The sequence below is a fragment of the Phascolarctos cinereus genome, unplaced genomic scaffold, assembly GCF_003287225.1.
Source record: "Phascolarctos cinereus isolate Bilbo 61053 unplaced genomic scaffold, phaCin_HiC Scaffold_7;HRSCAF=346, whole genome shotgun sequence".
NCBI lineage: Eukaryota > Metazoa > Chordata > Mammalia > Diprotodontia > Phascolarctidae > Phascolarctos > Phascolarctos cinereus.
This window is the reverse complement of record NW_027556180.1, coordinates 147,600,720-147,613,528: the sequence shown is the minus strand read 5'-3', so window position 1 is coordinate 147,613,528 and position 12,809 is coordinate 147,600,720. Positions and strand designations below refer to the sequence as shown.

Here is a 12,809-nt window from a genome sequence, read left to right as displayed (position 1 = left end):
TCAATCTCTTAATTTCATGCCTTTTCACTAGCTGACCCCCATGTCTAGAATGCCCTTTATTCTCATTTCTTCCTCTTGTCTTTCCTGGCCTTCTTCAGGATTCCTTTTAAATCTGACCTTCTGCAAGAAATTTTTTTGTTTTTGTTTTGTTTTGGTTTGTTTTTCTGGTTTCCTTGCTCTCCTCCTCTCAACATCACCCCTGCCTGCTAGTGCTTTCTCTATGGAATTAGCTCCCATTTATACTATCTTTTATACAGAGAGTTGTATACATGTTGTCTTCCTGACTGGAATGTGAGCTCCTTAAGGGAAGAGACCATGTTTTTGCTTTTTTAGTATATCCCCAGCACTTACCATTGCACCTGGCACATAGTAAGAACTTAATAAATGATATTTTACTGACTAGAGTCAGTAAGAAGCCGAGTAGGTATAGGAACTAAAATAAGAAATATATTTATTTTTCCCACCCTTTTTTAAGGGAGGGACTGAGAGAGGGAAAGAGGAAGTAAGGACCATCATAATAGACACAAATAGTCCAACAATACAGATTAGGGAAAGCAGTTCTAGAATTTGCTGAATTCATTGTTCCCTTTGGCCACTGAACATGGATTTATTGAGTGCCAGCTATATATAAAATATTATGTTGGGTTCTGTGAAGAAGAGAACAGTGTGTAAGATATAGTCTTTATTTTGAAGGAACTCCACAGTATTTGACAGCACAGCCTAAAAAGATCAGAAAGAGGGAAACAGGAGACTACTGCACTAGTTCATACATAAAGTGTTGAATGATTGTACTAGGACAGTAATCAGTGAGAGATGAAGAGAATGTGGTGAATCCTAGAGATATTGCAAACAAATACTGATAACATATTAGGTACAGGGGAAGAAAGAAAAAGAATATTAGAAAGTTTATGGGTTATATGATTGGAGGCTTCTTAGGTTAGCTTGCAGATTGTTAGACTTAAGAATCAGGAATCCCTGGATTTGACCTTCTCTTCTGTTGCTTAGTGGCTATATTTCTAGTCAAATAACAAATTCTATGAGCCTCATTTTAAAATGGGGACTATACTTGTCCCAGTTGTAAGATTCAAATGAGACAATTTATGCAAAGCACTTTGCAAACTTTAAAACCTCATATATACATATATGTATGTATATATAAATGATAATGATGATGACAATATTGATGATATTTTATTTAGCTGTGGGGGAATAGCTCCGTTCTCATTTGATCTCTATATCCATCTTCCTATTATTCTTCCTCCCTTGCCTTTTAGGCAGAAATGTAGATAAGTAGAGTAGAGTGAAATAAGAGAGGAAATATAGTTGAGGCTAGATTATGGAAGCAGTCAAATGCCAAGCTAAAGAATTTTTATTTTCAGGGCAGCTAGGTAGTGCAGTGGATAGAGCACTGGCCCTGAAGTCAGGAGGACCTAAGTTCAAATCCGGCCTCAGAGCAAATACTTGTGTGACCCTGGGCAAGTCACTTAACCCCAATTGCCTAAAAATTAAAAAAAATTTTAAAAAAAGAATTTTTATTTTTCCTATAAATAATAGAGAATGATTGAATGTTTTTAAGGGGAATTACTGACATAGCGAGATATATTTCTTAGTAAATTTATAGAATCACAGAATCTCAGAGTTGGAAGGCACTTCTAGTACTTTCCATATATAGGGTCATCTATCCCAATCCATTTATGACAAAGAATCCCCTCTACAACATCTTCAACAAGTATTTTTTCAGGAAATAATTCGAGACTTCCAAGAATGAGGAGCTTACCTTTTCCCAATGCAGCTACTTCCACTTTTTTTAAACTCTTATAGGTACAAAGGGTTTTTTTTCCCCACAACAGAATGAATTGTACTACTCTTCAATTTTGACCCCCTCCTCCAAGTTCTGCCTTCCAGGGCATAGCATAATAAAGCAAATAATTCTTCCATATAAAAGGCCTTTAAATATTTGACAGTTGTCATGGTCTCTCAAGTTTATTTTTTCCAGGCCAAACATCCTTATTCCTTCATTTGATCATTATCATTCAGTCCTACTTTGCAGCCTGGTACAGTAGGAAAAATGTTAGTCAATCAAGACCTCTGTTCAAATCCTACCTCAGACACTCCCTGTGTGACATTGGAGAAGTTACTTTAATTTTTCTGAGGCTTTTTTTCTTCATCTTACAATGGGGATAATAATGCCTGTCACATTTATCTCACAGGGCTATTATCAGGATCAAAGGAAATAATGTCTATAAAACAGTTTACAACACTTAAAGGCCTAAATACACATTAATTCTTATTACTACTCTTTAGACTGCCTCTAGTATGTCAATGTCCTTCCTAAAATGCAATGCCCAGAATTGAGCAGTGTTTCAGATGGACTGTACCAGTACAGAGTAGAGTAGGACCAACCTTTGCTTCTTTCTGCACATTAAGACTCTAGTCATAAAGCCAAGAACAAGTTAGATTTGTTGATCATCTGTTCACTCATGTTCAGTTGTCAATTCACAAGAACCTCCTTATTTTATATGAACTTTCGTCTTGCTGTTTCTCACCCCATCCTATATTTGCGTAGTTGATTTTGACAGTTGTGTGAAAGACATAAAGAAAAGAGAATGGAAGTGTGGAGAGACCAGTTATAAGGATTTCAAATAGTCCTAGTGGGAGGAGGTGAAGACCTAAACTAGTGTGGTGACAACGCAAGTAAAAAGAAGAGGACGGATATAGATATGGACGTGGATGGATAGAGAAATATGGATTTAGACTTGACGGGACTTAACAACTGACTGGATATGAAGGGAGGAGGAGAGCAGGCAGAGAGGGAGAAGGAAGAAAGAGCAGGAAGTCTTGTATAGAAGATCACTGCCTTTGAAATCAGAGCTGTTTTTCTAGATCCTTTTTTTGTGTTGTCTTCTCCCATTAGAATGTTACCTACTTGAGGATAAGAACTATCTTGCTTGTATTTGTTTTTCCAGCACTTAGCTGGAGTTCCTTGCACATAGTAAGAGCTCAATAAATGCTTTAGCTTGATATCTATCTAAATAGAAGAGGTGTATGGGTGTTCAGGAAAGATTAGTATCTCTGGGGTGAGGTCTGCCAAGCACTTTTTCAGGGCTGCTTTCCACCTTTGGTGTCCACCTGCCACTTAATTCTTACCTGTGGCTCCAAGAAGCTGTAGCATATGCAGTGGCCACACTCTGATGAACCATTTCTGCAGGCTAAACCAGGTTGAGGGTAACCAACAGGCCTCAAACCTGTCAGTGAGTTGGTGGGGAGAGTGTCTACCCCAAGCAAGTGAAGACTTCCCTGATGGAATAGGCAGATGTAAATGATTTGTTACAACACACTGTGAAGGCAAAGGAAACAGATGTTGTGAAGACCTTATATGTTGATTAGACATCAAAGGTGCCAAGCTCATCCACTGCATGCTGAGCCATTGAGAAATGTCTTGACTTCTGCCTCATCAGTGAACTCTGATGACTCTGGAAGAGAGAGAGAGGCCAATGACTTCATGCAGCTGTGCCCCACTTAAATCCAATTTATATATGAGTCAAAAGACATCACCCATACCATTTTACCGTTTTTACCTACCTCAAAGTCCATGGCAACAAGCAAGTAACAAAGCAGCAGGTGTGGACACATTGGGAGCTGTAGTCACAGTCTTGTATGCAGGTAGCCCAAATCGTAGGGTGGTCTTCTCACTGGGTTAAAATAGGAGTGAGATTTGGCAGTCTTTTTAAGGACTACACTGCTTACCTCCTGGTGTAAGGAAGGGGCTAGGAAAGGTGCTTTAAAAAATATTGCAGGAAAGGGCCATGCCACCATCATTAGTGCATATGCTCCCACCATAATAAATCCTGATGAGGCCAAAGAAAAATTTTATGACCCCCACCATCAGTGTGCTGAAAGAAGACAAGCTTGTAATTCCAGGTGACTTTGATGTCAGAGTAGGCAAAGATTATCAGACATGGCAGGGAGTCCTTGGGAGAAATGGAGTCGAAAGAGCAACACCAGTGGTCACTTACTACTGAAGACATGCATCTCATGACCTCATCACCAACACTGTCTTCCTTTTACCTGAATTCAATAAAACTTTGTGGATGCATCCTCACAGCAAGCATTGGCATTTAATAGACTGTGTCACTAAATATACAACAAATAATTTAGGCTTAGAATGTAAATGGGATAAATTTGCCTATAAAATGAAAGTGGATATCAGATTAAAAATTTTAATTCAACAGTTTGTTGCCTTCAGGAAACACAATACAAATGAGATACACACAAAGATAAAATAAAGGGCTGAAGTAGAAATTCTTATGTTAAAAAAAAGCCAGGGTAGTAATCCTGATCTCAGACAAAGTCAGAGCTAAAAGAGATTTAATCAAAAGAGAAAAATAGGGAAACTATACTGTGTCACCAATATTATTCAATACTGTTTAAGACCATTTAAAATAACCAAACAGTTAAAATATCTGAGAGTATACTTGCCAAAACAGACACAGCAACTATTTGAACATAAACATAAAATACTTTTTAAAGTCAGATTTAAGTAATTGGAGTAATATTTATTGTTCATGGGTAGGTAAAGCCAATATAATTTTAAAATGCCAACTTTACCTAAATAATCTATTTATTCAATGCCATCCCAATTAAATTACTAACAAGATATCTTACTGAGTTAGAAAAAAATAATAAATTCATTTGGAAGAATAAAAGTTCAGGAAATTTAAAGAAACCAGGGGGGAAAAGATGCAAAGGAAAGAGATTCAGCAGTATCAGACCTTAAACTGTATTATAAGGCAAGAGCATTGTTGAAGTATAAAATGGATAGTCTTCAATTAAAGTAAAATTTTTTGTATAAATAAACCAATACAGCCAAGAATAGAAGGAGTGCAGAAAACTGGGGGGAAAACTTTTATGGATAATCTCTCAGATAGGATGTGATTGTGTTAGAATACTGCTATGCTGTAGGAAATGATGAGTTGGTTGATTGAGGAAAACATGGAAAGCCTTGGATCCATGAAGAAAGATGTTATCCACCTCCAGGGAGAGAGATGACAAATAGAAATATTCAACGTACAGTCCTACATATGTGTGTGTATCCGCATTTAATTGTAGCCTTCTTGGGGGTGGGGAGGAAATAAAGTAAAAAGTGCATGGCAGAGAACAAAAGAAAACCTACAAGGAAGCAAAGAAAAACTGGGTACCTTTTGAAAATGAGGTGTAGTATTTATTATATATGTTTTTTAATGGAAATTTATTGTTTTATATTGAATCCTCTCTTATGTTCTGCTGAACACATGGAAATGTTCTTTTTATTTTCTTTTCTCATTTTGTATTTAAGTTTCAAATGAATAAATTTACCAAAAAAAGAAAAATAGACTATGTTACTGTAAGAAGAGATAGGATATGAGTAACAAAGGAGATGTGTGGAGCAGAGTGTTGGACTGATGGTAGATTTACCTCTCCCAGGTAAACATTCACATTCAATGAAAGTGTTGGCCCAAGGCAAGATGATTACTAGAAGACAGTGATTAGAGAGCTTCTGCAGCATGTGAACGGTTTGTTGCTAACTTGGAGGGAAAGTTGAGCCCACACACTGTAAACAATAGTGGAGCAGAAAAGGAGTGGGCAGCTTTCAGAGATTTGGTGTACAGCATTGCATTTACTCATCTGGACCAGAACACTCGCAGACTTCAAGATTGGTTTGCCAAAAGTAATGGGAAAATTCAGAAACTGCTGATTGAAAAACAAGAACTCCACAGGGTTTACCAGCAGAATAAGAAGGCATCCATCTCTAAGCAGGTGGAATGTAATTCCATCAAAAGTAAAGTGTAAGTGAAGCTTAGATAGATGCAGGATTCTTGGCTCAGTAGAAAGGCAGATTAAATTCAGTTTTTCACTGATAGTAACAATCCAAAATGCTTTTTAATGCCCAGAAGACTATTTATGGACCAAAAACCTATTGTTCATTTCATTGACTCAGTACTGATGGAACCACATTGATTAGTGATAAGAACATGATCCTGGAAAAATGGACTGAACATTTCCATTACATTCGCAACAGTCATCAATCAATGCTAAAGCCATCTACCAAATACTTCAGGTTGAAATCAGGCCCTCTCTAGCTGAACTTCCAACTGAAAAAGAGGTTTTGAATGTCATTAGACTGCCCTTGTGTGGCAAAGCACCTGGTGCTGATTCTATTCTAGCTTGAGATTTACAAGGCAGTTTATACCACTCTTCATACAAAAGCCCCTAGGAGTTCATGGATGCCTCCATTGTCCATCTCTATAAAGGAAAAGTAAGTAGGTTGTCCTATGAGAGCATAGAGGGCTCTCTCTCTCTCTCTCGCTCTCACTCTCTCTCTCTCTCTCTCTCTCTCTCTCTCTCTCTCTCTCTCTCTCTCATCGCCAGCAAGATACTTGGCAGACTCCTACTTGGTAGGCTGATTCTTCATCTGGAAGATAGTCATCTACCTGAGAGCCAGTGGGGCATCAGAAAGGGCTGAGGAATGCTTGATGTGGTATTTGCTGCCAGACAACTATAGGAGAAATTCCAGGAGCAGAACAGAGGTCTGTACACAATGTTCATTGATATGACCAAGGCCTTTGATACCATCAGTTATAAGTGAATATGGAAGATCATGGCAACATTTGGTTGCCCAGAGTTCATCAGTATTATATGCCAGTTTCATGACAGCTGCTTGCATGGGTTCTAGATACTGGGCAATACTTGCTCATTTTCCTAATCACCAGTGGAGTGAAGCAGGGCTGTGTGCTTACTCTCATGTTTTTAGCATGATGTTTTCAGCCATGTTATTAGATACCCTCACCAAGGATGAAAATAGCATCAAGATCAGCTACCACACTGATGGTAAAATATATAACTTGAAAAGACTACAAGAAAAGAATAACATGGAGGGAGAGCTGGTGTGCAACTTTTTGTTCACAGATGATTGTGTACTCAATACAGCCTCTGAAGCTTAGATGCAAGAGAGTATGGATTGATTGTCTGTTATCACTAATTTTGGCCTGACAATTAACACCAAGAAAATTGAGATTTTCCACCAGTCAGTACCACATCATCCTTACATGGAACAATTGGTTATAGCAAATGGAGAAATTTTGAATGCTATGGATGAGTTCACTTACCTTGACAGTATACTTTCTAGGCATGTACTCATAGATGATGAGATTGATGCATGCATTGCCAGAGCTAGCTAAGTGTTTTGGAAGTTATTAAGGAAAGTGTGAGAGAAAAGACATATTAGGCTGCCTGCCAAAATGGAGGTCTACAGACCCATTGTGCTGACCTTATTGTTGTATGCCTGTGAAACCTGGACAGGCCATCAATACCATGCCAGAAAACTGAAGCATTTCCCATTTGAATTGCCTTGGGAAGATTATGAAGATCACCTGGCAAGATAAGGGACTGGACCATAAGGTGCTTTCTTGAGCTGAACTGCCAAGCATTCAAACTATATTACAGAGTGCACAACTCTGATGGGTTGGCCACATTGTCTGAATGCCAAATGTAAGAAACTATTTTACAGAGAAGCCACAGAAGGCAAGTGCTTACAGGGAGGTCAGAAGTAATATAAGAACACTCTCAAAGTGTCTCTGAAGAACTTTGGAATGGTTTGTGTAACATGGGAGACACTGGCACAGGACCACCCAGCATAGCGTGCTCGCGTCAAAGAAGGCACTGTGCCCTATGAGCAAAGCAGAATTGCAGTAGATGTGCAAATTTGGTGCCATTTCCACTCCAAATATTCATCTATATTATTTATGGTAGAGCCTTCTGAGTTCATATTGTTCTTATCAGGCACAGTCAGACTCACTGTTCCTTGACCCCAACGTAGTGATGTCGCTTTGGTCCATGAAACACAACAACCAACCAATTAAGCAGAAAGAACAAAATATTGAACTCAAATGCTGTGCAATTATAATGACCAGTCATCTCCAGTGAAGAAAATACTGTACCTCCTTCCCTTTTAAGATATGAAGAACAATGATGTGGACCACCCTATATAGTTGAAGAAATTTTGAGCTGTTTCTTAGCTGTGCTGTATGGGTTGAGAGAGACACGTTATGGAATTAAGTTAATATAAAAACAAAAGACCAATACACGTTTGAAAAGAAATTATTGTAGTACTTACAATTTCAAAAGCATAGTAGGAACAGAATGCAAATTGAAAGGGATTAAGGAAAATATATAAAGGTGATGAGGAAGTATAGAAATCACATGTAGAATAAGTTTTTTAATAAATTTAGCAAAGTAGAGATTTGCTTACGAACACTGCCATTGAATGGATTGAATCCAGATTCCTAGTATTCAAAAACCTCCATATGTGCCCCTCATTACCTATCCTGCCTTATCTCCTATTAATCCCTAATGTGCTCTGTACTCCAGCCATGTTCATTCTCACCTTTATTGGTGCTCTTCTCTTTTGGCTTGACTTGCCCTATTTTCCTCCATTTATCCAATTCCTACTTGTTTTTCAAAACATACAAAATTCTATCTCATTTACAAAGCTTTCTCTAAATTATAGCAATGTTATTTTGTCCTATATTATTGCTGCATTTAACTATTTTGTCTATATCATGTTTCAGAATGTGTTTATCTCTAGCACTTGAATAGTCCTCATTATTTCTTATGTTTTATCCTTCAAACTAAATTTTAAGTCCCTTGACTGTCATATACATATCACTCTTCCCCCACAAGCCTACTAATCCCCCATGATTAAGGTAATATGAGACACATGTTAGGCACATAATAAGTATTTATTGAATTGAACAGTTAGATTTACTAAATAGTCATCTTCCTTTCACAGGATTATTTTTTAGGATGCTATAGACACTCATTGAATAACAATACTAAGAAAAATAACATAGTAGTCAGAATTAAAGTGAGAATGTGGGGGACATTATTCTGTCTTCTCTGTTCAGATTTTTCCTGCGTAAAAAAATTTTTTATAAAAGTAAGTGTTCCTTTTTCAGAGATTACAGGAAGTAATTCCTTTTAAAAAGTGACAAAGTAAATGAGGGAAATGAATTCCCCGTATGTGGAATGATGGGAAACATAATCCCAGCTGAGAAAATTAAAAATTCATACTATTCAAAATGGTAAAAGTCATGACTTTGAATTATGCATTTTTCAAGCCATGAATTATAAAATGAAACCTAGAAGATTATTTTCATCAGAGAATTCACAAGTTGTTTACTTTGTTTTATTTAGTGGAAGTGATCTGGTTATGAAGGTGGATGCCCTTCTCTCCTCTATGCCTAAAAGTAAATCTCGGCATAATGTCACATTCCCTAAAGAACAACACAGGTAAGACTGTAATCAAGAGATTGTTTTTCCCCCCATATTGTTTAACAATGTTTTTAATGTGTACTATTGGTAATTGACTGCCAGTATATTGCTACTTTAATGCTTCTTCTGGCATAGAGTTAACTGTAGGTTCTTAAGATTTAGAGCTGGAAGGGATCTTAGAAGTCATCTAGTCCAAACTTCTCATTTTACAGATGATAAGACTGAGGCCTAAGGAGGTTAAGTGGCTTATTCAGCTTGACAGCTATTAAGTGAGAGAGCCAGGATTTGAACCTGGGCCCTCTAAATCCAACACTCTTTCCATTACTCCGTGGTGTCTTTTGAAAGCTATACTAACAGGATACAAGCTATGGCATTTCCTAACCAAGTTGAAAAGGTATTGATAAACCTGGAAACAGGCTATTTTCTTGTCATTTGAAAAGCAGACCAGATGATTTTAGAGACGCCCATTACCAGAAAGTTGGCCACCATGTGAAATTTTGGCCACAGAAACTTGTGAAAAGTCATTTGTAATAAGGTAGAGTGGGGTTGTGATCTTGTTGATGGAAGGAGTGCCCATACTAATGAAAACTCAGACCCTTTGAAATAGTCTCCGTTGTAATTTATATGATACCATAATAAAAAATTCGTCATTAGGGAAATATTGCATACTATTATTTGGCATCATTGGCATACAGTCCTGGATAGTCAAATATTCTGGTAAACAGTTTTTGTATATATACACATATATATTTATACATATACACATACAAATGTACACATATACCTATGTGTATGCATACATGGACCAAATTAATTATGTATGTATGTATACAATATGCCATGTATAAGATAATCACATTGCATCTAAATTAAGATTAAGAAAACTTAAAAAGTGATTCAGTTTTTTTATTTGACAGTAGGAGATGCATTTCAAAGTTTTGATTAATAGTGCTTACAAATAGGATTTATGATAATCTCAAAAATATCTGATAATATTTTAGAGTCATACACTAATTTATAATACTATATAATATAACCTCAGTAATGTTTGAAATTATATTTTTACCGTGCTCTGCCTGGATTTATCTGTTTTAGGGCCAAAGATCTACAAGAAAACTAAATTAGATACCCTATAAGTAAAAAGTTAACAATTTAGCTTTTAGTTTCTACCTTTTGTATTCTTTTTACCAACCACAGTACTTGAGCATAGTAGGTTCTTTAAAAGTATTTTTGAACTTAATTGAATTAAAAAGATTTAATCTCCTTTAATTCAGTGCGCTATTTTAAAATAACTTAATTTCATCCTTACAGTTGTGGGAAAATACGCAAGGTTAAGTCTACTAAATATAATGCATCATAGCTAGAGACTAAGCTTCTATTATGTATTGAAGAATAGGTCCTCTCCTGATTAGAACCATTCATAAATGTAATTATTCTTGAATCTCTGTAAATGCATTTATTTTTCTTATGTAGGATCCAGGCTAACACAACAAATATTCATGTATTAATCCATATCTATGACAAAACAGGAACCCTTGCTTAACCTTTGAAGGCTAAAAAGAAGTATAATATATGAATATACTTGTTAATTCTGTTTTTATCTGAGAATCAACCTGAATTATTGTCCCCCATTCCATTACTTATTAACTCTATGAATGTGGACATATCGCTTACCTTCTACTCTTTCAGTTTTTTTTTAATCTGTAAAGTAGTAAAATGTTGCATTATCTATTTTAAAACAGGAGACTAGGTTAGATGATCTGTTAATATCCATTCCCCTGTGACATGATTACATAATGTATATAGGTTGTGGTAATAAGGTAATGAGATTTTTTTAGCATACTAGAACTTATATATACAAATGAATATTAAAAGTAGTTACTTTGGAGGCAATATACTTATTGCAGTTATGCTGCCATTGCTTAAAACATTTAAAAATTTTATTATTTCTTCTTCAGAGCTTGGCATATTATCTCAAATAGCATAAGTTGTGGCAAATCCTGCTCTTTTAATAATGTACCTGAAACCTTGGAATTGTCTTTGGTTTCTCCATTTGCCTCACACCTAGTATATTGCCTCTCTTTCAAATCATAATGACTAGTTTAGTCTTCCTAAAATTTAGTTCCAATCATCTTCCTCATTAAAAAAAAACCACAACTTTCAATGGCTCCCTATTACCTTCAAAATAAAGTACAAATTCCTCAGTCTTTCCTTCGAAGTACTTCATACTAGGACTCTGATGTCCTTCATAGATGTATGACTATGAATCCTCTTCACATGTTCTATGATACCAACAAACTATATTACTAAATATTCATTTAATACACATTGTACCTTCTTATTTTAGTGCCTTTATTAATGCCGTTCCTTCTACCTTACAATAACCTTTCTTTGCATCTCAGCTTCTCAAAATCTTACCCAGTTCAAATGTTTCCCCTTCCATTAAGCACCTTTCACATTCAGATGTGATCTTTCCCTCCTGAACTTCCACCCCACTTTGTACTGTTCTGTGAACACATAATTTTGTCTTACACTGAAATTTTTTATGTGCTTGCTTCAGTTCTCCTGCTAGATTGTAAGCCCCTTGAGGGCAAGAACTGTGTCTTACTCATTTGTTTATACCTGCATTTCCTTAACTCTTAGTATGAGTTCAAACAATATTTGTTGAATTGGAAATAGCAAGTCATTAAGATCAAGTCTGGTAAAGAAGGCTGACAATTAGATGGGAAAATAATGCTTTGGGGTAAAACTGAAGCATAAGTATAATAATGAGCCTGATTTTCTCATAAGGTAAACTGACTCTGAAGACAGCTGTAATAGAGGAGCAAAGGTTATGATGATGGTAACCTTTGCCCAAACTCAATTTTTTCCTTTTTATCTCATTTATTCTTTATTGTTTTTTCTAGTGTTATAAACATAAATCCTCAAGAAAGTGATATATTCTATGATGTCGTTGCCATTGTTGATCCATTAACAAGAGAAGCACAGAAGATGGCTCAATTATTGATTGTAAGATGATACAAAAATTATTTAAATTTAAAAATCCTTTTTAAATTTGTAATTTAGCTTATTCAGATTAATGTTTTGCTTTGTTCTGGCATCAACTATATATAAGCAATTATAGAACTACTATTTTATTGGGTATTTCAAATTCCTCTTTCAGAAGGGGTCACAAAGGCAATTTTGTTTCTGCTGTATACTATTTAATACTTTTTTTTAAGGCAGTTGGGGTTAAGTGACTTGCCCAGGGTCACACAGCTAGTAAGTGTCAAGTGTTTGGTCTGAGGCCGGATTTGAACTCAGGTCCTCCTGACTTCAGGGCCAGTGCTCTATCCACTGCACCACCTAGCTGTCCCCAAATTTAATATGGAGAGAGTAAAAACTCTCCATTTCATAAGTTCACTGTTTCATATACAATCTCTTTTCTGTTCTTTCTGTATTGAAATGTTTATATTTATTGATGTTAAGTTCATAATAAAAAAGAAAATTTAAGAAAGAAA

At 36.1% G+C, this 12,809-nt stretch overlaps 1 protein-coding gene across 4 annotated transcripts in view; it reads left to right on the top strand.

The window, feature by feature from the left end:
• UGGT2 (UDP-glucose glycoprotein glucosyltransferase 2) overlaps positions 1 to 12,809 on the top strand; it is a 209,007-nt gene that overhangs the window by 97,107 nt on the left and 99,091 nt on the right. For all 4 annotated transcript variants that reach the window (XM_078147263.1, XM_078147264.1, XM_078147265.1 and 1 more), the window contains exons 22-23: positions 9,232 to 9,327; positions 12,216 to 12,318. In XM_078147263.1, coding sequence (XP_078003389.1) covers positions 9,232 to 9,327; positions 12,216 to 12,318 — 199 coding nt within the window. The remainder of the gene's footprint in view (positions 1 to 9,231; positions 9,328 to 12,215; positions 12,319 to 12,809) is intronic.